The 22882-nt window shown below is 43.0% G+C and overlaps 1 protein-coding gene across 4 annotated transcripts in view; it reads left to right on the top strand.

Annotated features, from left to right (window-relative positions):
• The window catches only part of KCNIP1 (potassium voltage-gated channel interacting protein 1), a 780527-nt gene that overhangs the window by 257645 nt on the left and 500000 nt on the right, over positions 1–22882 (top strand). For 3 of the 4 annotated variants that reach the window (XM_074960688.1, XM_074960691.1, XM_074960693.1), the window contains exon 1: positions 3244–3922. The exons of the other annotated variant lie outside the window; for it this stretch is intronic. Coding sequence is in view for 2 of the 3 variants with exons in the window: in XM_074960691.1 (XP_074816792.1) it covers positions 3862–3922 (61 nt within the window). In the remaining variant the exon portion in view is untranslated. Of the gene's footprint in view, positions 1–3243; positions 3923–22882 lie in introns of those variants that run through there. 4 annotated transcript variants of the gene reach the window in all.

Genomic DNA, 22882 nt, shown 5'->3' on the forward strand with positions numbered 1-22882 from the left:
ATTAGCTGATCGGATAGTGATGCAACAGGTCATACCAACCTCTGAAGAAACCAGCAATAGTTACTGAGGCCTGGAACAATGCTAGCCAATTAGACCGCAGTATGCAAATAAGAGTTCCCCAGTTGGCTGCAGCCAGGTTCAGCAAGGTATTTTTCTGAACCTTTCACTGCATCTGCCATGTAGGGCATTAACTAAAAAACCAGTACTGCTATGCTTCTCAAGTGCAGTGCCATGTCAGAGATTTTCACTTATCTTCGTTGGAGATGCTCTGAACGTATGCAACAATATATATGTAGACTGGCGAGGTGAACATCAGCATTTATCAAATCACAAACAAATATTTATCTCTTGACTCTGTAAATCTCCAAACTCATCTTGGCAGAAATAAATGTTTGGCCTATTACGTCCATATGCCATACATAGAAATTCATTAGAGCTTGGCATGTCTTTGTACTTCGTGGTCAGCTTTTACGAGACTTATGCTGTGGGTTCATGTGTGTCAGAGCGTTCTTCTGCCTGCCACTCTTATACATTGCACATGACACAATCAAAGGCTGCAATTGTTACCTATGTACAGAACCTGGTTTCCCCAATTCTGTGGAATGGTTTTATTTCACAAAAAGCTGTCAGTGTCAATTTCTTAGCCAAGAGAAAAACCTTGTTCTCCTAGTCTCAAAGAATAATGAATATGGGGAGTATAGGAAACACTGTCTCCCCCATTCTGCCTAGCACCCAATTGCTATTTCCCACCAGTGTACAGCAACAGGAGCTGGTCTCCTATCACTCAACATCCCCTTCTCCCACACCTTTTCTCCATATGGGCAGGCTGATCTGTTATGCTTTCCTCCTGGACAGGGTCCAATATGTGTCAGGAGGAATTCTGAAGTGAGTTAATTTCCATCTGGCTTTCCTTGTGGCATTTCTTTATAATTAGTTTAGCTCTTTGTGACGATTCACTTTAGAGCACTTACATTTCTAATGTTGTTTTTCATAACGGGTGACTCACTGTGTAGACTCGTGTGTGGTTTCATGTTTGAACGATGTGACAGGAGCAATTGCTCATTGATTTTTGGAAAGCAACAACTTTATTTACTTCAAGAATTCTCCTAGTTTTTTCACTGGGTTTTTCAAAGCACACCTTGAAGAGATTGTTTCCTCCTACCCCATCACAGAGCATCCCTGTGGAAACACCAGAAGCTGCTTTTGAGGGTAACTAACATTAGTAAATTATTGGTTTATTTGTAACGGTCTTGAATGTTGTAGTTTCACCTCTCTGAAGAACGTGATCTCTTAATCTTTTAATCTCACTCATTTTGCTCTTCATTTCTTCTCCCACTCCAATCTGTTCACTTCCTCTCTCGTGCTGCCCATATTCCTCTGCTGCTTGGTCTCCTTCTTGTCTGAATCTGTTCCTCAGCCACCTGGTTGTCATCTCTCCCTATTCCTCTGAACACTCTGTGGTTTTATTTTGTGGTTTTTGGCTGGCAGTTCCAGTCCATGCTAACAGCTTTTGTTTCTTTCTCTGGTGTAGGATTAGCCAAGCTAGTTTGGCTCCTCCTTGTTTCCATTGAAGAGCCTGGAAGCTTGTATAAGAAGCTGGAAATAAAGTGGAGAACCAGAACCACATGAGCAACTAGCTCTTCATAGGTACCAGCACCAGGTGCTTGGCACCAGTTACTCATGACTACAGTAATTGCCCTGTAATTATTGGTGTGCATGTTACTCCTGCCCTGGTGGATGTGGGAGCATGTTTCTGATCAGGGATGCCTGAGGATGTTTGCATAGAGCAGTGCATCTCCAATGCAAGAAAAGTCAATGCAAAGACATTGACCTCCACCAGAATTAAAAATCCCGGTGTATGTAAAGCTCTGAATAGACTGAGATTTTGTTACCTCAGAGACACCTGTGTGAAGCAGCTGTTGTTCTGCAAGGAGATGGCTACAGAGACCTACCATCATCCTCCCTGCCCTGGAGTGCTGGGAGATGCAGTGAACACCAGGTTTTGTTTGCTGTTGTGTTAGAATTAGGTAATATTTAAATAAAAATGGTTTAAATGTTTAATACAAACTCTGAGTACCTTAAGGAGAACTGTACAGCTCCCATGCTCTCCCTGGTCCTCAGACAGGTATGCTCCTCCAGGCCAATGCAGCTTGGAGAAACCCAGAGTTAGACTATCAGCTGGTAGGATCTATCAGTGCCAGGATCTCAACTATGGGACAACGTGCCAGAAGACCCCAAGTGTGAATGACAATAGGTGCAAATAAAAAGCACTGTTGTGAGCTCACAAATACACTACTATATATCCCAGCCACTTGATGCATGCCTATGGAAGGGGAAACAGTGCAGTAACACGATTTCTGTTGTCAGTTCAGATGTGCCTTCAGTTAGGGTTGTGCTTAGATACCAAGATCCTATTTCTAAAAAAGATGCTCCACTAAAAAGCATAAGTGCTCCTATTTTAAGTTGTCAAACAAATAAAATTCTCCATTTTCCATGAATGGATTGTGATCAAGCACTAAATGAGAGCTGTTTACTGATGCACACAAGGGATGTAAATATATATGTGCATGCAAGAAATGCAGGGTAGGAAGCATTTGAATATTAACTCTCCAAATGCTTTAGCCCCAGTAAAAATGGCTTTTTAGTACTTCTGATTTTCAGACGCATTGAGCTTTGAATTTGATGAAATCTTCATTCAGAAGTTACAGGAAAGCAAAGGAAACCTCTTGGGACAAAATACTTTAGTCTGCAATGTAAGAATGAATTTCTTCAAACAAATGCAATATTTGCACAGATGCTGCCTTACTCTAAGACACCATCTGTGAATACCAAATGAATTCTTCTTCTGACAGGTACCTGATAAGGCATTAACTCTTTCTCTACCTCCCCTTCCCCATGTTCAATGCAAACCTAGCAATATATGTAATTTAATGTAGCGCAATATTATGTCCTGGATCAAATTTTTGGAAAAAAAAATCTCACCAAGAAAAATCTGACACTCATAGGCGTTTGCTTCAATAATATGCTGTTTTTAATATCCTAAAAGTGTGGAGTCTCTCACACCTGCACACTTTATGAGTTGCACAGAATTAGGTTATCAGCAACTGCATTTCCCATGCATCTGACATGTCAGAAAGTGTATGGAGAGTGGCCGTGTTGAAATTTACTATCTGCTTCCCCCTCCCCTGCCACCTCTCCCCCACCCCCCTTGCACACTTATTTCCTTTCCCTGGGTCCTGTGCCTCAGAAGAGTTTAAGAGAATGTTATTTTCTACCTTTTTATAAGACAATATTAGTCAGCAGGAGAGTGCATTCCACACAGCTGCAACTTTGACAGCTAGTTCACTATCCATTTTCCACTGAGTAGATTTTCATTCATTGATGATTGGTACAGAGCCCAGATCCCTAGCATCCTCCCAAGACCCTTACTATGTCTACAGAACTGTAGTTTAGTATGCACTGGAAGAGATGCATTGATGCTTTCTCTGTAGACCTACAGGCTGCTGGTTGGAGCCATAAGGGAAAGAGAGGAAGAATTAGCCTGTGTGTTTATGTGGCTGTGCTCCAGTAAATATTTTGATGCATCTGCTGTCAGCTCTGGTCTGAGGGAATCTATCTAGCATTTAAATTTTGATGGGGAGCTGTTTTGAATAATAACAGTGCAGCCGGCTGTGAGTCAGTGCATGTGTGTTGACTGAAAAAAAAAAAAAACCCTCAGCTTTCAGCAAGCGTTAAGCTTTGAGCTGCAGTGCTTTGCTTTTACCCTCCTCCTTTCTTTTTTCTTCTTTCCCCAAATAGATTTTGGTTCATTGGGGGCTGGTGGGAGGAACAAAAAAAAAAACCCCTCAAGTTGCTGTTGCAATGGGTGCAGTAATGGGTACATTCTCTTCTCTACAAACCAGACAAAGACGACCCTCAAAAGGTAAGGATTTCCTCTTTGCTTTTTCTGCCTCTTTTGTGTATTTACTAACATCGGGTTTGACAGCAGAGGGGGAAATCATGAACATGTGCCACTTGAAACTAGCCCATCACTATTTATGTGAGGTCTAATTTACAGAGGAGGATGGGAGTGGGCTGTTAAGGGGCTTGGGGGGTTACATGGGCAAGATAGTATTTGCTCTAGGTATTTTGGGGGGGAAAGGGGGTGCCTGATACACCTTCTGAAATAAGGCAATCCTTCACACAGATGTGTGTAAGGAGGAGAACTCAGCAGTTTCACATGCAGAGCACTTGCAGAAGAGACCTGTTTACTCCCCAATTCCATGCTTTGTAAATCCACTAGGCAGGGAATCAAATATATACATATGGCAAATTCTTCCAGCTGCCTTGTACTTTCAAAAAAAAGTACCATCAGAGGGACTGTTGTATTTTTAATAATCCGACTGTGAAACATTGCCACAGCATGTTTTATGTTAATTATCTGGAGGGAAAAGATACAGAGGATTTCTTCACAAGAAGGGGAAGGAGAAGAGGCTCAGAGCAGAGAAGAAAGCAAGCAGCAATCCAGGGATTTTTAATCCTTAAATCCACATGTCCAGAATCTAAAATGCTGATTTTTCAGGAACTCAGTAATGTTGAGAGGGTTCTTATTTGCTCAGTCTGTGCTCCATTCCTTTCATGGGGTTATTTCAAAAATTCCAGGGTTCTGCTAAACAAAAAGTTGAAAGCACTGTAGGGGGCGGGACTGAAAAATATACAATGTGTATTGTAAAAAGCCTCAAACTTTAGGGAGTCTTTTTGCTATTGGAATATAGTTCAGAGCTGAAGCACTGCAATTAATAGTCCATCAGCATTTCTAGGGTAAATCTGAACTTCCACTGGATTTGTAGCTCAGCCCTGATGTATGCTTGGAGTGGAAGTTGGCATACAATTTCCTAGCTTTGATCAAGAGGCAAAATAAAAAAATACTTACATCAGAACAAATCAAATGGGTTTTATCAAGCTATCACTGTAAAGGGATATGGGGGTGAGGAGAGGTAGGGTGCAGAGGGTTTGGGAGTGGATTGGAGTGGGAGGTGATCATTTTAAGTTTGCAAACAAATGTAAAATTGTAGAACCGTTTCTTGTACAAGACAGCCAAATGGACTTTGGCGCTATTGACTAGACAGAGTCAATCATCACTTTTACTAAGCGCCTGTGGATGGATTGCATCTCCCTTGTCTTTGCTATTGATAATGAGGCCATAATTGCATAGCATCTAGGTGTTGAGTCACACATCTACACCTTTGGAGTCAATATGTGTTTAGTCACAGCAAGATACAGATGTACCGAACATGCTGTGTTGAGTATATGACAACATGGCCTTCTTAGCCATTTTCCAGCTGCACCTATTTGCGTCTGAATCTGAATCTTCCGTGCAGCGTAAGATATCACTTAGGGCACAAACAAGTCTCCACCACCCCTGTGTATCAGGCTGTTTGCCAGAATAGTTACCTTGTTGTGTTTCTATAACTTAAATTTATCCCAAGGACAGGTGCTTGGTGTATCGCTCAACCCCCAACCAGTGGGCTGCTTTTCATTTGGTCCATGCCTTTTGACCTGTCCAGCTTGGGTAGCCCTACCAGGAGTTAAAACTCCTGCTTGCATTGCTCTCTGGTCGCTAGGACACAAAAGACTTCCCGCCATATCAAGGTGCAGTCGCCAGGGAAGGAATTTGTATCTAAATATAGGTAATTTGTTGCTAAATCTGTATGTTCTTTATGACAGCTTGTGGTTGGCTTTTCTCTAGTGGGTGGCTAGAAATTGCTTGTTGTTTGAATTCATCACCAATAAAAATCCAGCATCTGGTCACATACAATAACATTTACAGTGGAACTCAGTCTTACTGATATCTGCTGGAAGTGATCCTTTAGCGATATGTACCAAAACCTGCTTTCGTAGAGCCATTTCTGATTTGGTGCCAATGTGTTCTCCTCTTGCTTTCACCCAGCGTGGCACCCAGTTGTAAGGAGCAGGTCAGAAGTAATTCCTTTTAATTTTCTTGACTATTTTCAAAGCCAGCATAGAATTTCACACCTTTAAGTTTCTGGGTACCACTCAGCTGCAGGTAGAGAACAAGGCAGCCTGTGGGACTGCTAATTGCAGGTGATTATAATAACCTGATGGACAGAGCCAGTTCAGACAGTCCTGCCAAACTGGCAGCTGCAGGATCCCCCAGCTCATTGAGGACTACATTAGGGACAAGTAGAATGGACAGTGCGATGTTTGCAATTCCCAAATCTGTGCTAGATGGTGTTGTAGGCTGTCCCCACTAAGCGCATTAAGTTGTCGGAGTGTGTCCACAGTACCGAGGCTAGCATTGATTTTCGGAGTGTTGCACTGTGTGTAGCTATCCCACAGTTCCTGCAGTCTCCGCTGCCCATTGGAATTCTGGGTTGAGCTCCCAATGCCTGATGGGGCAAAAACATTGTCGCGGGTGGTTTGGGGTACATGTCATCAGTCCCCACTCCCTCTGTGGAAGCAATGGCAGACAATAGTTTCATGCCTTTTTTTCTGTACGGGCGCCATACTGCTTTCAGCAGACGGTGCAGTAGGTCTGCAAACCATTGTCGTCATCCACTGCTTCCGCTGCAACTCTGCTCTCCTGGTGGTCTCACAGGGCCACTTCTGCTGCAACTCTGCTCGGCTGCTCTTGTCTTGCCATACCACAGCAAGTGTGCAGCCCGCTCAGCTGTTGTGTCCTGGCAGCAAAACTGGTCATCCAACCACAGCTTCCCCTGCAACTCTGCTCTCCTGCAGACGCCATACCACGACAAGCATGGAGCCAGCTAAGATCACGATGGCAGTTATGAGCATTGTAAACACCTCACGCATTATCAAGCAGTATATGCAGAACCAGAACCTGCAAAAGCAGGCGAGGAGGCGATGGCAGCACGGTGATGAGAGTGATGAGGACATGGACACAGACTTCTCTCAAAGTACAGGCTCCGGCAATTTGGCCATCCCGCTGGCAATGGGGCAGGCTCATGCTGTGGAACACTGATTCTGGGCCTGGGAAACAAGCACAGACTGGTGGGAAGGCATAGTGTTGCAGGTCTGGGATGATTCCCAGTGGCTGCAAAACTTTTGCATGCGTAAGGGCACTTTCATGGAACTTTGACTTGCTTTCCCCTGCCCTGAAGCACAAGAATACCAAGATGAGAGCATCCCTCACAGTTCACAAGCGAGTGGCGTTAGCCCTCTGGAAGCTTGCAACGCCAGACAGCTACCAGTCCGTTGGGAATCAATTTGAAATGGGCAAATCTACTGTGGGGGCTGCTGTGATCCAAGTAGCCAATGCAATCACTGAGCTGCTGCTATCAAGGTAGTGACCCTGGGAAATGAGCAGGTCATAGTGGATGGCTTTGCTGCAATGGGATTCTCTAACTGTGGTGGGGCCATAGGCGGAATGCAGATCCATATCTTGGGACCAGATTACCAAGGCAGCCAGTAAATAAACCGCAAGGGGTACTTTTCAATGGTGCTGCAAGCATTGGTGGATCACAAGGGACGTTTCACCAACATCAACATGGGATGGCCAGGAAAGGTACATGACGCTCGCATCTTCAGGAACTCTAGTCTGTAGGAACAGCTGCAGCAAGGGACTTACTTTCCAGACCAGAAAATAAACGTTGGGGATGTTAAATGCCTATAGTTATCCTTGGGGACCCAGCCTACCCCTTAATGCCATGGCTCATGAAGCCATACACAGGCAGCTTAGACAGTAGTCAGGAGCTGTTCAACTACAGGCTGAGCAAGTGCAGAATGGTGGTAGAATGAGCATTTGGACGTTTAAAAGCGCGCTGGCACAGTTTACTGACTCGGTTAGACCTCAGCAAAACCAATATTCCCATTGTTATTACTGCTTGCTGTGCGCTCAACGATATCTGTGAGAGTAAGGGGGAGACGTTTATGGCGGGGTGGGAAGTTGAGGCAAATTGCCGGGCCGCTGATTACATGCAGCCAGACACCAGGGCGGTTAGAAGAGCACAGGAGGGAGCGCTGCGCATCAGAGAAGCTTTGAAAACCAGTTTCATGGCTGACCAGGCTATGGTGTGACAGTTCTGTTTTTCTCCTTGATGAAAACTCGCCCCCTTGGTTCACTCTACTTCCCTGTAAGCCAACCGCCCTCCCCTCCCCCCTTTGATCACCGTTTGCAGAGGCAATAAAGTCATTGTTGTTTCAAAATCATGCATTCTTTATTAATTCATCACACAAGTAGGGGGATAACTGCCTAGGTAGTCCGGAAGGGGTGGGGGGAGGAGTGAAGCACCAGGTGGGGCAGGGGAGGAGGGAAGGACAAGGCCACACTGCACTTCAAAACTTATTGAATGCCTGCCTTCTGTTGCTTGGGCAGTCCTCTGGGGTGGAGTGGTTGGGTGCCCGCAGCTCCCCCCCCCCCACCGTGTTCTTGGGCGTCTGGGTGAGGAGGCTATGCAACTTAGGGAGGAGGGTGGTCGGTTACATGGAGGCTGCAGTGGCGGTCTGTGCCTTTCCTGCACCTCAACCATATGCCGGAGCATATCAGTTTGATCCTCCAGTAGCCTCAGCATTGCATCCTGCCTCCTTTCATCACGCTGCTGCCACCTCTCCTGTTGCTCTAGCCATCTATCTTCTCGCCCGTCCCTCCTATCCTCGCGTTCATTTTGTGCTTTCCTGGACTCTGCCATTGTCTGCCTCCACGCATTCTGCTGGGCTCTTTCAGTCTGGGACTGCATGAGCTCAGAGAACATTTCATCGCGAGTGCAGTTTTTTTTGCCTTCTTATCTGTGCTAGCCTCTGGGATGGAGATGCTAGTCGCAGCGTTGAAACATTTGCAGCTGCGGGAGGAAAAAAAGGAATTAAAATTGAAAAAGACACATTGGCCATTTAAAAGGAGGGGCTGATGTTTTCGGGTTAACGTGCAGCACAAACCCAACTTAACCCCTCCCCACACACCCAATTCTCTGGGATGATCGCTTCACCCCTCCCCCCACTGCGTGGCTAACAGTGGGGATGATTTCTTTTCAGCCACAGGCAAACAGCCCAGCAGGAATGGCCACCTCTGATGTCCCCTTAATAAAATTCCCCTATTTCAACCAGGTGACTATGAATGATATCACTCTCCTGAGGATAACACAGAGAGATAAAGAAAGGATGTTGCTTGAATGCCAGCAAACACCGGGACCACACACTGCCATGTTTTCTTATGCAATGATTCCAGACTACGTGCTACTTGCCTGCCATGGTAAAGTGTCCTACCATGGAGGACGCAATAAGGCTGCCCTATCCAGAAACCTTTTGCAAAGGCTTTGGGAGTACCTCCAGGACAGCTTCATTGAGATGTCCCTGGAGGATTTCTGCCCCATCCCCAGACACGTTAACAGACTTTTCCAGTAGCTGTACTGGCCGCGAATGCATCCCAAGTCTTCAGGGCAAATTAATCATTAAACATGCTTGCTTTTAAACCATGTATTATATTTACAAAGGTACACTCACCAGAGGTCTTCTCCGCCTTCAAGGTCCGGGAGCCTGGGTTGGGAGGGTATTGGCTCCAGGGTGATAAACAGTTCCTGGCTGTCGGGGAGAACGGTTTCTCCGCTTGCCTGGTGTTATCTTCAACCTCCCCCTCCTCCTCATCTTCCTCAACCCTATTGTGTGAGACTCCCTTGCAGGAGTCCACGTACAGGTGTGGGGTAGTGGTAGTGGCACCCCCTAGAATTGCATGCAGCTCATCATAGAAGCGGCATGTCTGGGGCTCTGACCCCGAGCGGGCGTTTGCCTCTTGGGTTTTTTGGTAGGCTTGCCTGAGCTCCTTAAGTTTCACTACGGGTCCCTGTGATAGCCCCTGTCCTTCATGCCCTTGGAGATTTTTTTAAAAATATTTTGGCATTTCGTCCTTTGGAACGGAGTTCTGATAGCACGGATTTGTCTCCCCACACAGTGATCAGATCCAGTACCTCCCATTCGGTCCATGCTGGAGCTCTTTTGCAATTTTTTTTTGGGGGGCGGGGGGGACTCCATGGTCATCTCTGCTGATGAGCTCTGCATGGTCACATCATGGTGGCCAAATAGGAAATGAAATTCAAAAGTTTGCGGGGCTTTTCCTGTCTACCTGGCCAGTGCATCCGAGCTGAGAGTGCTGTCCAGAGCAGTCACAATGGAGCACTGTGGGATTGCTCCTGGAGGCCAATACCGTCAAATTACGTCCACACTAACCCAAATTCGATCCCGGCAATATCGCTTTCAGCGCTAATCCCCTCATTGTGGAGGAGTACAGAAATTGATTTTAAGAGCCCATTAAGTCAACAAAAATGGTTTCGTTGTGTGGACGGGTATAGGGTCAAATCGATCTAACACTGCTAAATTCGACCTAAACCCATAGTGTAGACCAGGGCTAAGAGGAAGGCATAATTCTAGTTACTTTCGTTCCCCTATCTCAAACACACATGCCCTTAATGCACCATCCTCAGATGTTTCTTCCTGACCCCAGCAGGTGATCGACCATTGCCCTGAAGCATAAGGATTGATAATTCTTAGGCATGGTCTACACTTAAAAAGTTAAATCAACATAGCTACAGTGTGTGTGTGTGTGAGTGAGTGAGTGAGAGAGAGAGAGAGAGAAAACCACACCCCTGAGCACCTACCTGTGTTGACCTAATGCCCAGTGTACACTCAGCTATGTCAATGGAAGAATGCTTTGGTCAGCGTAGATACTGCTGCTTGGGGAGGTGGTGTTCCAACAGAAAACACTTCTATCAGTGTAGGTTGTGCTTATGCTATCTGGTTATGCTACAGAGAGAGAGAGAGAGCTGTGCTAGTAGAGTCTCCATGGATCATACCCTTAGATTTCTGTCCATATTAGTATAGCGGCAGAAGTTTTTTCTGTTCACATAAGCAGTGAAACTTATGGCTATTGCCTCAATAACATTGTGTGGTACTGTGTTTGTACATTTCATTAGAAATTGTTTTCTTGGAGCTCCTCAATTTGCTGCCTTTTAATGTATTGGCCTTTCAGGATTCTGCATCATGAATGTATGCATGAAGCTTTGGAAACTGAAGTGATTTTTATGGGCCTTCCCATCACATTGCACAGGTTCTGTTGCATAGAAGCAAGCAGAAAATAATAGAGGGGCAGTTTCAGATTGATTTTTGGTTATGTGATTATTTTTTTAAAAATAATTCACTGATTTAAAAAATTGGGCAGATGACAACATAGTAAAAAAAAATTTAAACACCCTAAAGATGAAAGGGTTTTTCTGCTGTGTGATACTTAGGATCTTTTGGGTGGGTCTGCAAGCTGTACTACGCTTCTTCCTCCCCCAGTCCTCACTTCTGTACATCTGCCTGCTGCCTCTTTGGTTTCAGCTGAGATGCTGCTGCTATTACTGGCAAAATCTCTTGCAAAGCCCGAGGAAGTGTACAGGGGAGCTGCCCCCAAATTAGCGAGAGGATTTGGTAGTGTGCTAGTGAATGAGACAGGAAGTGCAGCTGTTGACCAACTCATTATACACAAAAAGAAAAGGAGGACTTGTGGCACCTTAGAGACTAACACATTTATTTGAGCATAAGCTTTCGTGAGCTACAGCTCACTTCATCGGATGCATTCAGTGAAGTGAGCTGTAGCTGTAGCTCACGAAAGTTTATGCTCAAATAAATGTGTTAGTCTCTAAGGTGCCACAAGTCCTCCTTTTCTTTTTGCAAATACAGACTAACAGGGCTGCTACTCTGAAACCTGTCATTATACACAAAGGGGCTGAGTTTGCTGAGAGCTAGGCATGTTGCATGCTGTGCTCTTTTGAAATGCTTGCTTCAAGTGACACAGTGGGAGCTAGCATGGGAATGCTGAACCCTTCTGACACTAGAATGCCAAGAGTAAAGAATCTAAAAGAAGAGAGAAATATGTGTAATCTTCCAGTTAATTACCTGACGTGTTACTTGAAACAATAGTATCTACATTATGAGATGTACATGTGACTGTCAAATTGATGGTGTGCCTTTATATCAATCCCTAAGCAAATATAAAAAAATTGATAAGCCAGTTTAAAAAAAAAATAAGTTAAAATACATAATACCCAACATGAATGTATTCCATGTAGAGATGGGGAGGGAATAGTTTTTTTCATCTCACAAAAATTTGAGATTTCAGAATTTTTCCTGTCCCAAATTGAGACACAAAGTCAAAATCTCAAACTTTTGCAAGTGGAAAATTAACAAAGAATCAGCTCAAGTCAATTGAAACATTTTATTTAGATATTTTTGAAGCGTTTCATTTTGATTTTGACCATTTTTATTCTAATTAGTTTCACATTTCTAAAGTAAGTTATTTCAAATCAGAAAAAAACAGATTGATTTTTCAGTTCAAAAATAATAGCCCAGGATGTTTTGACAATTTTTTGAAACCATTTTCAAGTCTAAAATTGACCTTTGCCTGCAAAAAGTTTTGGTTTTCACAAGTCAACATTTTGACAAAAAAGTTTTGTCAAAAATTTTCTGACCACCTCTGTCTTCATGTGTGTTGAACGATCAGCGCGCACACAGCACACATGCATGCTAAGACTTTTCACTCTTTTGCCACATCTGGTAACGAGGGAATCAACCCTTTCATTCTTGACATGGTGCTAGTCAACCTAACAGATTGCTAAAATTTCATCTAGCATTGGGAGGGAAGGTAGTAAAATGAAAAGTTCATCCCAGTTTCACAATCAGTCATTGTGTAATGTGCAACAGCAGTGTTGACATTCCCATCTGTGGGTGAAGTCAGTTACATTATAACAGAAAGATGGGTGGAGCGCTCTTAGCCTAACAATCCGCTAAATTTCTCCCCCTGGGGTTTTCATACCAACACACGTGAAATGCAAATTCAAATATTCTCTGCAGCTTTCTTTTTCTCAGTCCTTGAATCTTCTCATTGGCTTTACCTGGAATTATAAGCCCTGGTTCTAATATCACTTAATGTTAGACTATGTAAAGTCACCAGGAGTTGAGAATCTGAAACCAGTGAATGGGAGTAACCCAGACTTTGTACCAAAGTCATGTATTTTTCTCCAACACAAAGGTTTTATTGGCATTATTTGGGATGCTTGTATTTCTGGGTATGTCTAAATTGCCATCAAACAACAGATTATGAGCTAAATAATCAGTCAAGTTTTTTCCCCACTATAAGTAGGGCTGGTAGAAATATTGCCCCTCCCCCCCCCCCAAAAAAAAAAAACTGATTTAGATATGTCACCATGGTGCTACATGGGAGCTGTAATTCAAGTGCCTTATGAACCCATTTTCCTCTATGAGCAGGGCTTCTCAACCAGACTACAGGTCCCCATGTGCACTGAGGCCATGGGATCTGTCATAAATAGAAAGGGAAGGGTAAACCCCTTTAAAATCCCTCCTGGCCAGAGGAAATCTCCTCTCACCTGTAAAGGGTTAAGAAGCTAAAGGTAACCTCGCTGGCACCTGACCAACATGACCAATGAGGAGACAAGATACTTTCAAAAGCTGGTAGGAGGGAGAGAAACAAAGGGTTTGTGTGTCTGTCTACATTTTGTCTTTGCTGGGGATAGACCAGGAATGAAGCCTTAGAACTTTTAGTAAGTAATCTAGCTAGGTATGTGTTAGATTATGATTTCTTTAAATGGCTGAGAAAAGAATTGTGCTGAATAGAATAACTATTTCTGTCTGTGTATCTTTTTTGTAACTTAAGGTTTTTGCCTAGAGGGGTTCTCTATGTTTTGAATCTAATTACCCTGTAAGGTATTTACCATCCTGATTTTACAGGGGGGATTTCTTATTTCTAATTCTATTTTTATTAAAAGTCTTCTTGTAAGAAAACTGAATGCTTTTTCATTGTTCTCAGATCCAGGGGTTTGGGTCTGTGGTCACCTATGCAAATTAGTGAGGCTTTTTATCCAACATTTCCCAGGAAAGGGAGGGTGCAAGTGTTGGGAGGATTGTTCATTGTTCTTAAGATCCAAGGGTCTGGGTCTGTAGTCACCTAGGCAAATTGGTGAGGCTTTTTACCAAACCTTGTCCAGGAAGTAGGGTGCAAGGTTTTTGGGAAGTATTTTGGGGGGAAAGACGTGTCCAAACAGCTCTTCCCCAGTAACCAGTATTTGTTTGGTGGTGGTAGCGGCCAATCCAAGGACAAAAGGGTGGAATATTTTGTACCTTGGGGAAGTTTTGACCTAAGCTGGTAAAGATAAGCTTAGGAGGTTTTTCATGCAGGTCCCCACATCTGTACCCTAGAGTTCAGAGTGGGGGAGGAACCTTGACAGGATCCCTGTGATGCGCTGCCTCCCTACCCTAAGAGACAAGACCAGGGTCATTGTAGGAGAGGCAGTCCAACCAGAGAGGCCAACATATAGAAGAGAATGAGAACATGAGGCTGTTGAACTACAGCTCTCATAAGGCACTTCAGTGACATTTCTGAATTGAAATCGTGTGGGTGTTTTACCAAATTATTTCAATACTTAAGTTTTTGGGCTGAGGAGTCAAACATTTTCCTGGAGGTGGGGTGGGTGGAACATTTTCCAACCAACTCTAATTATAAGCCTGATTTTAAAATAACTGCCCAACTGCTCCAAAACCTAAACTACGCCACGTTTTCAGAGTAGAGAGATGAGCCAAAAAATCTAGAGAGGTTGATCCAGGAATTCCAAATTTGTGGTGTTCTGTTGGCACTTATCAGAAGTTGTGTATTTGGAGTTGTGCTAACAGGTGTATTGAAAAGGTCACCATATATTTCTATAAAATAAATAATTAATAATAAAATAATTAAACTGTTACACAAGACGTGGTGGTATGATCATTCATAATATAAATGATCAGATTATGAGTGTCTATCAGAGCTGCTGTGAAAATTTAAATGAAAACAAAATTGACAAAAGTGAAAAATTTCAAAGAATGTTGCTTTCCTTCCTGCAATTTTCTGAGCAACTTGGGGCAGATAAAAAAGGGGCAGTGAATGGGGACAGGAGAATGAAGGCATGAAGGTTGGTGCAAGGATCTGAGGGAGGAATGAGGTTTTTTTGTGCCGATTAAATTGAGAGCTTCAGTTTGCTGGGTTGGCAATGAGTGAAGAAAGCTTATGTGAGAGAGGGTAAGTGCACTACTGTGTTAGTATTACAGGCTGGCAGTGTTCTTCAGTGACCGAACCTGTGTAAGCAGTTGTTGAGCCTGCTGGAAAACCTTAACTGTGTTCTGCTGCCTCAGAGACAGGTAGCTCATTACAGATGTAAGTGAGGTGGGAGTGACTCTAAACGATGAGTAGATCTAGGGTGTGGGCTGAGCAGTCCTAAGGGAAGACCCCTAGGAGCAGTCAAGCCGAGCTAGTAGGTTTGAACTGAACTTTGTTAACAAAGACATTAACAAGATAATGAGGCCAAACCCCAGGTAGTGGAGTTGTAACCGACCGCTATTCTGTCTACCAGGAGTAGATATCTATTAAGTTTAGCTCTTTAGGGCTATATGTAACAGTTGTAATTCTGCTAGTTTTCATACACTCACTTTCATCAGTACTTGTTTTTGTTAATTTTTGTCGTTTTCAGATATGACTTGCTAAAGCTTCATATCCCAGTAACTAATTTGAAATTGCACTGAGTTTCTATAGATGGACACATGAACAGACTGTGCTCCATAAAGGTCAAAATATAGCCACAGGACATTTTATTTTATGGTTGAAACCAGCTAATGTAGGAGATGATTATAATGATACATTTTGTACTATTAAAGATAGGTTTCCAGGAAACCTGAAAGATGTCTGCGTAACACTACTGGAAGGTACTTAGTGGAAATAAAGATAAGGTCACCTTTCATAAGAGTAGAAAAAAACAGGGGGAAAAAAAAAGATTGGTAGTGACAGTTAGTTGCTTTTAGTGCTCCGATAGAATACATTTTCCAGCCTATCAATTTTACGTGCACAAAAATATGGATGTGATAAATAGCATGCACAAAATTTGGGCATTTAGGGTTTGCATCTACAGTTTGAGAAGTCCTACACACTGTGGGTCACATTTTGCCTTCAATCCTGTGCACCTGCAGCATCTATTTGTATCGGTTGGAATAGCACATTACCTACAACACGGCCACATTTGGACCTATATGTTCAAAAGCATTTTTTCTCTCATTCCAATGTACAGTGTATATCACTAAGCCCTTCAGTGCCCTGAGATTTTGATTATCACCCAGAACTCTAGACAAAACTCCTGACTTACATTATTCAGCCTGATATGCTGTAGTTAGTTCTCTTTATGATCTGCACAAAGTGCTCCTAGGGAAGACAGCTGTTAACTGACTGAAAAATGTAGTGAACCAAAGTGGGAATGGAAGAGGATGGCAATTTTCCCATGGGGAATCTGACAGCCACTTTCTTGCTGCGCAGGTGAGGGTCTTGGCCCAGCAGAGAGCACTGGCCTTTGTATGCATTCTTCACCTGTTCAGTTAAAAGGACTCATACATTATCATGGGACCTAGAAGCAGCACGTGAAACAGAAAAATTAAGCAAGAACCTTCAGTATTAAGACAGAAAACAGTTGGTGGCTGCTAATCCTAAAGAATGGCTGGAACTGAATCTACACCTAATTTACATACTTCACCATTAGCTCTGACAAACCTGTGGGTACCAGAGCCCCTAGGATTTAGGGCTGTACCTTTTGAGCTTAACTTTTTTAGCACTGGGTCCTTCTCTAGGTAGTATTTCCACTAGTTTATTGACTTTATTTCCAGTGTTGTGCATGTGGAATTACCGTGACTGCTTGATGGTGAACTGGCTATTTGTGAGTGGGACTACCCAGTTTGCATGCACGATTGTACAAAATTGTACACATGCATTTTTGTAAAAGAAAATCAACCATCAAATGTTCAATTACTGTTTGCACTGCAAGCAATCTAACCTGTACTCACAGCAATTCCATTGCCTGGCTGAGAAGCCAAGCAGAAACAAACCTTGAATGGATGTGCTTTTCATTTCCACAGCTTTGGGGCTCTAAAGGGGCTATTTTCAGTAAGGGGTTAACCAATTTGGAGCCCTGTATTTGGAATGACTGAAGAAATTATAGCTGAACTGCTGTACTATCATTTCTAATAATTTCCACCACGGAACACTGCACTGCACATGGCTCACCACAGCCCTCCAAGAAAGGAAATTGGCAAAGAAACAGATTTTTTTCTGGTCAGGAGATCACATCTGGGAGATGCCTTCAGCTATAATACTTAACACTACTTCATTTGCGTCTTTTTTTAACTGAGGCTGTCTCTCCACTCTCTCTGTCCTGACTATAGATGTATTTAATATATCCGAAGTTCAAAAGTTCATACCCTGTAGGAAATACTCTAGGCATAGAGTCGCTTTCCTTCCCAGGCTGTTTTTGTTTTTTTTAAATTTATTAATTTATTTATTTTATTTTATTCGGAGATGGGCAAAGGAAAAACCCTACAATGGTTTCAAATGTCATGCATGATTTAGTTCACATCTAGACTTTAAGTCAGCACTGCTGTAGTATCTCTTGGACTGCCTGAGTTCTACTGCTAATGTACTAGACTTTCGTAAAAATGTGGTCACTAAACCTAAAACCCACCCACAATTTGCCTGTTTTAAGTTTACTGCAAACTTGAAACTCCACCTCCACTTCAAAGTTCGTCTCAGTTTAGTACATTTGGAACAAAGAAGGTGCCAGACAGACATGATGCCTTTGGCTCTTCAGAACTATGGGGAAGCACTTGAACTATCTGACATGATCCATGACTGGCTTCATTTAGAATTTTTGCGTGCAAACTAGTGGTGGTGAGGATTTTAATGTAAATCAAGATCTCTCACATAACCTCATGTTGATCAAAACTGAAGAAAAGGTTCCCAAAGCCATTGTGATTTAAAACTGCCAAATTTAACATGGCTGTGAACACCAAACCCGATGCTTGTATCTAGTGGCCCTGATCCCTTGAAATGCTCACCAGAGCATATGATCAGCCCCCCTGTGTTCAGTTTATAAGCCTGAGTTATATATAAAAACAGCCAAGCATGCATGCAAATTGGAGTGCAGGTGCCTTTGCATATCTGGTAATATTTCCTACAGGAGAACTGTACATTTCAAATCCTATTTAAATCCTATAGGAAAGAACAAAATACACCAAGAGCAGACCTTTGAGCATGTTCCTATATTTAAGTTCATCTGTGCAAAAAATGCAAAAAATTGAGCTCATTTATTTAATGGCTGCACTTCTACAGTATGATGTGTGAATGCAAAGCAATCTGTTTTGAAGTCCTCAATTTTCCTCTGAATCAAACAAGAGAAGAAGGATGGGTTTACCATTAAGGCCCTGAATGGGACTGAAGAGAACTGGATTCATTTTGTGGCTCTGCCAAAGACTTCCCGTGAAAACTTGGGCAAGACACTAAATCTTTCTTTGCCTTAGTTCCCACATGAAAAATATTTCCTTTCTTCCAGCCTTTGTCTTTTCCATTCAGATTGTAAGCTTTTCAGGGCAAAGTAGTCTTGCTATTGGTTTGTACAGCACCCAGCACAAAGTGTCTCTGATATTAACTGGGGCCTCCAGGCCCTACTTGATACCAAGCATCATGCATGTGAACTTTTGTTTGGGAAATGTCAATATTTTCTAAATGACCTTTTGGCCTAAAGTTTAACATGCTTCAAAGAGCCTACCACTAGCTGTGATGCAGAACCTGCAGTGATGCAAAGTGAGAATCAACTAACCACTGAAAAAACATAAGACCGGCCATACTGGGTCAGACCACAGGTCCATCTAGCCCCATATCCTGCCTTCCAGCAATGGCCAATGCCAAGTGCCCCAGAGGGAATGAACACAACAGGTAATCATCAAGTGATCCATTCATAAAACAATTTAGCATAGTGTAAACTGCATCTAAAACCCAAAGTTAATAGAAAAATCTCTTTCCAGGTCTGCGAATTTCAGATTTTCTGCGAATAACACATTTGTTAACTGAATATATATGTCAGTGAGAGCGCCACACATTTGATTTGTATTTCACGGTCCATGTAAATCTGGAAAGGCTGTTAAATATGTCTCTCTCAATCCCATGATGCATGCTTTCATTCTAGACATTCCGGAAAATTGAACAAAATGTTTTTACCTTCTGTTTTTATTTTCATGTAAATACATTTGTGTGGCACATACAGAGGGTGCCAGCATAAAGCTAATGTTTGGATTCTTTGGCAGGATCAGGTAGTTTAAAAGGATGGGTCCTAAAAATTAATAAGGATCTATGAGGAATTAAAAGGAATTTAGAAGAACAATTACTCAGATTTTAAGTTGCTGAAAGTAAGTGTGGTCTCAGCATTATTTAAAGATAAAATTTCACCTGCTTCTCAATTACAAAGATGTTTGTTGGACTAAAAGAGAAAATGGAACTGTTTACAAAATGCAGATACAACTGGGGGTGTTTCATGTATTTCCATTAGATCATCTAGTCTCACCTCCTGTACTACATAGACCCTTAAATTTCACCCAGTTGCCCCTATGTTGAGCCCAGTAATGTGTGTTTGACTGAAGCATAACATCCAGAAAGACACCCAGTCTTGATCTGAAGACATGAATACATGGAGAATCCATGACTTCCCTTAGTAGTTTGTTCAAATGGTTAATTACCCTAACTGTTAAAAACATGTGCCTTATTTCCAGGTTGAATTTCTGTATGTTAATAAGTCTTAGCTATTGTTACCTATCAGCTCTGTGTTCTTGGGGAACCAGGGCACAGTATCCAGCCTGTCTGACTCATGAAAGACCTTCTCCACTCCACCCCCGCAGCCTCTGCTTGAACCAAAGCTGATCAGAAGAAAGACTTACAAAAAGCAATGAAAAGGCAGTGGAAGACATACTTAAACCCCTCAGGGCAAGGGTGACAGGATTAAGGAAACTTCCCTAGCCTCATTTGCATCAAAGATGGGACAGGAAGGCATCTCCATTAGCATACAGAATGGAGAACAGAGATTCCAAGGCAAGAACCACACTGAACTCTGGGATCAGAAAAGTAGGAAAGCACTGCATGATGGGGAATCTCTGCTCCAGATCTTAATGAACCCACACCTGCACACACCCATCTTAGTAGTTATCCGACCAATTCTAATAATAAATCCTTTATTGGTATCCAAAATAGTGAAGCTGCCTAATTGCATTGTGAGCTCCTTTGAAGGAACACTGCCTATAGCCAGGAATGATCAGTTTCTATTGTCTAACCTGAACAAAACAACTTTGGTATACTCCCTTGAGCCATCAGTTTACCCATAAACAAATTTAGTGTTCTCCCTTGAACAATTGTTTTTTTCCCTACAAAACCCCCTACCCACGCTCAAATAAGTATTCTGATGCCTGGATCCAAAATCTACATCAGTTCCATTGGGACTTCATCTTCTGCTGACTGATCATGCTAGGGGCTCTGCCTGTCTCCAGCACTCTGGACCATCAGCTACCACCACCACCTGGGAACGCTGATCGATTCAACGTTCATGGAGTGGTGAGAACCCAGCTCTCTCTCGGTATAGCCTTCTGATCCTGACTTGTGTGATCAGTTATAGTTTTCTAAACCTGACTTTTGTAATCAAATTTAAGTTAGATTTAATATTATAACAGTTTTGTTTGTTTGGCTGCTCTTGTATGGATATTACTTCGCAATAAATAACTTTCATGGTTAAGCTTGTTGCTTCTCTCTCTCTCTCTCTCTCTCTCTCTCTGCAGCAACACTCCTCGTACCTAAGCTAAAGATCCCAGCAGCACCCCAAAATCCCTTGGGGTTTGCTCATCAGGTGGGTTACTACCAGAACAATAGTAATGTGAAAGTGGGGATAGGGACAAGCTGAACCTGTGGCATAGGAGAGTGGCAGCTTGGAAATGCTGCTCGACCCAGCCTGCTGAGTCCAGGGGCATATAAGGGTGACAGCTTGGAAGTGCTGATTAACTCGGTCCTCTCAGATGTGCTCTGTTAATGTGTGTGTGTGTTCATTCGTCTGATTCTGGGGCTGGAAGAACCCAGCCCTGGGGAACCTAGGTCCTGCAGAAAATCTTCATTGGAAGGGAACTTGCAGAAAGGAGAAGTAGAGCTCCATATGAGAACACAAGTGACACAAGCAGTACAGTGATAGAATTACAGAACCCGCCCCCCCCAGAAGAGTAACCCTAATAAATAAGCATACCCCCCAAAGTAATGGGCAACTCTGGTAATACTATGTACCGTATATTGGTGTGGGGATTGTCACATTAGAAGTGGAGAGGTATCTGTACACAGTTTTGAGTGCACAACCGGCCAAGGTACTAAAGTGAGGAGATCTGTATAAATAAGCACTTAGATTGGTTGCATGTGGATATTGAAGACACAAGTATTTATGAACAAACATGCACATAAAGAAATTGAACTGCAGTATTTTCAGGGGCACTGGGTGCTTACGCTGGACGTCAACATGAATTGATTGCTTTGTTTTGCAATGCTCTAGTTTATTGTCCCTCACTCAACATGGACAAAAACGCAACATTTGACAATCCAGCCCAGAAAATCTCCTTGCTTTATAACTGAAGCACATGCAGTTTTGCCAGCTCGAGGATTTCCCTACAGTCGCACAAGATTTGATCTTTTCTTTAAGCCCCAGCTCCTGGAGTCATGCAAATACAGGAAAATCTGAGCTTTCATTTACATAATAATTAACTATCTAGCCTTTGTGTTTGTGGAGGAAATTTTCAAAACACGAATCGTAAAGACTCAAAACCTAATAGGAATAAGAACAGAAATAATAACAGGAACCCACATTTTAGTACAGTTTAAAGAGCTCAGATTTCAGGAAGGCCCTACTCTCAATTTTTGAAGGCTAGAGGATAGCAGCACTGTCTATGCAGCTGTCTACCCTGATTTTCTTTCTGATAGTTCTATTTATTCTAATAATCTTACACTGCTATGTCCCAGCGAGAGAGAAAACAGATTAATTTACTAATTTAAGGCAATTTGCTCCCCTAGGTGGCAATAACCTACTTAGTTTCCACTCATCTAAGTGCGTCTGCACTCCTGCAGCTTCCTCCTCCTCTTCCTGTTGGGGTGTGGAGAAGGTGTCATCTCCTCCTGCTCCTCCTTTCCTACATGACAAGATGTTTATCCTCAATGTCCTGCAGCTCCACCAGAGGGCAGGTGCTTCCACTTAGCAGTTACTTGCTTGGTCATTCACTTCCCTGAAGCTTTTGTCAGCATGCATCTGGATAGAGCTGCTCCACCAGACACTCTGTCCTAGAAATCCCCAAAAAGTGGATGGCTCTGTAAGACAGACTGGGAAAGCCGCATAAGTCGTAAACCTGGGCACAGGGGCGTTTCTGGAGCAAAGCAGAATTGTCCCCCAGCAGTTTTGCATCGCTTCAATGGCTATGCAAGAGGATATGCATGTTAAAACAGGCCTCAGAGCTGTTTTAGCCTGCACTGGGGATCACACCAGCCCCTGGAACCCCTGAAATGGGGAGTCAGAGACTTCCTGCCTTGTAATTTGCAAAACTGTCTCCTTCATTTCGTTAGAGAAGCCGGTGTAGCGTGGCCAGCTGCTTCCCCCACAGTCCTTCCTCTTTACCCACCCTGGGATTGGGAAGTTTGAAGAGTGCCAAAGAAGGGGGCTCGGGGGAAAAGGGAACATGCCATGGAGGCCATGTTCCATTTGTCATCTTGGATTCGCTAGTATAGACAGCGTTCTGCTTGCATTAGTGTAAGGAAACAGTGGAACCTGCAACGGTGGCACAATGACAATCAGTGGGACACAATAATACCAGGGTACAAAATATATAGGAATGACAGAGTGGGCTGTGCAGGTGTGGGAGTGTCACTATATGTGAAAGAAAGAGTCCAATATAGTAAAAATCTTAAATGACTCAAACTGTACCACAGAATCTCTATAGATAGAAATTCCATGCTTAAATAATAAGAGTATATACC

The sequence above is a fragment of the Natator depressus genome, chromosome 8 (assembly GCF_965152275.1).
Source record: "Natator depressus isolate rNatDep1 chromosome 8, rNatDep2.hap1, whole genome shotgun sequence".
NCBI classification, from domain to species: Eukaryota; Metazoa; Chordata; order Testudines; family Cheloniidae; genus Natator; species Natator depressus.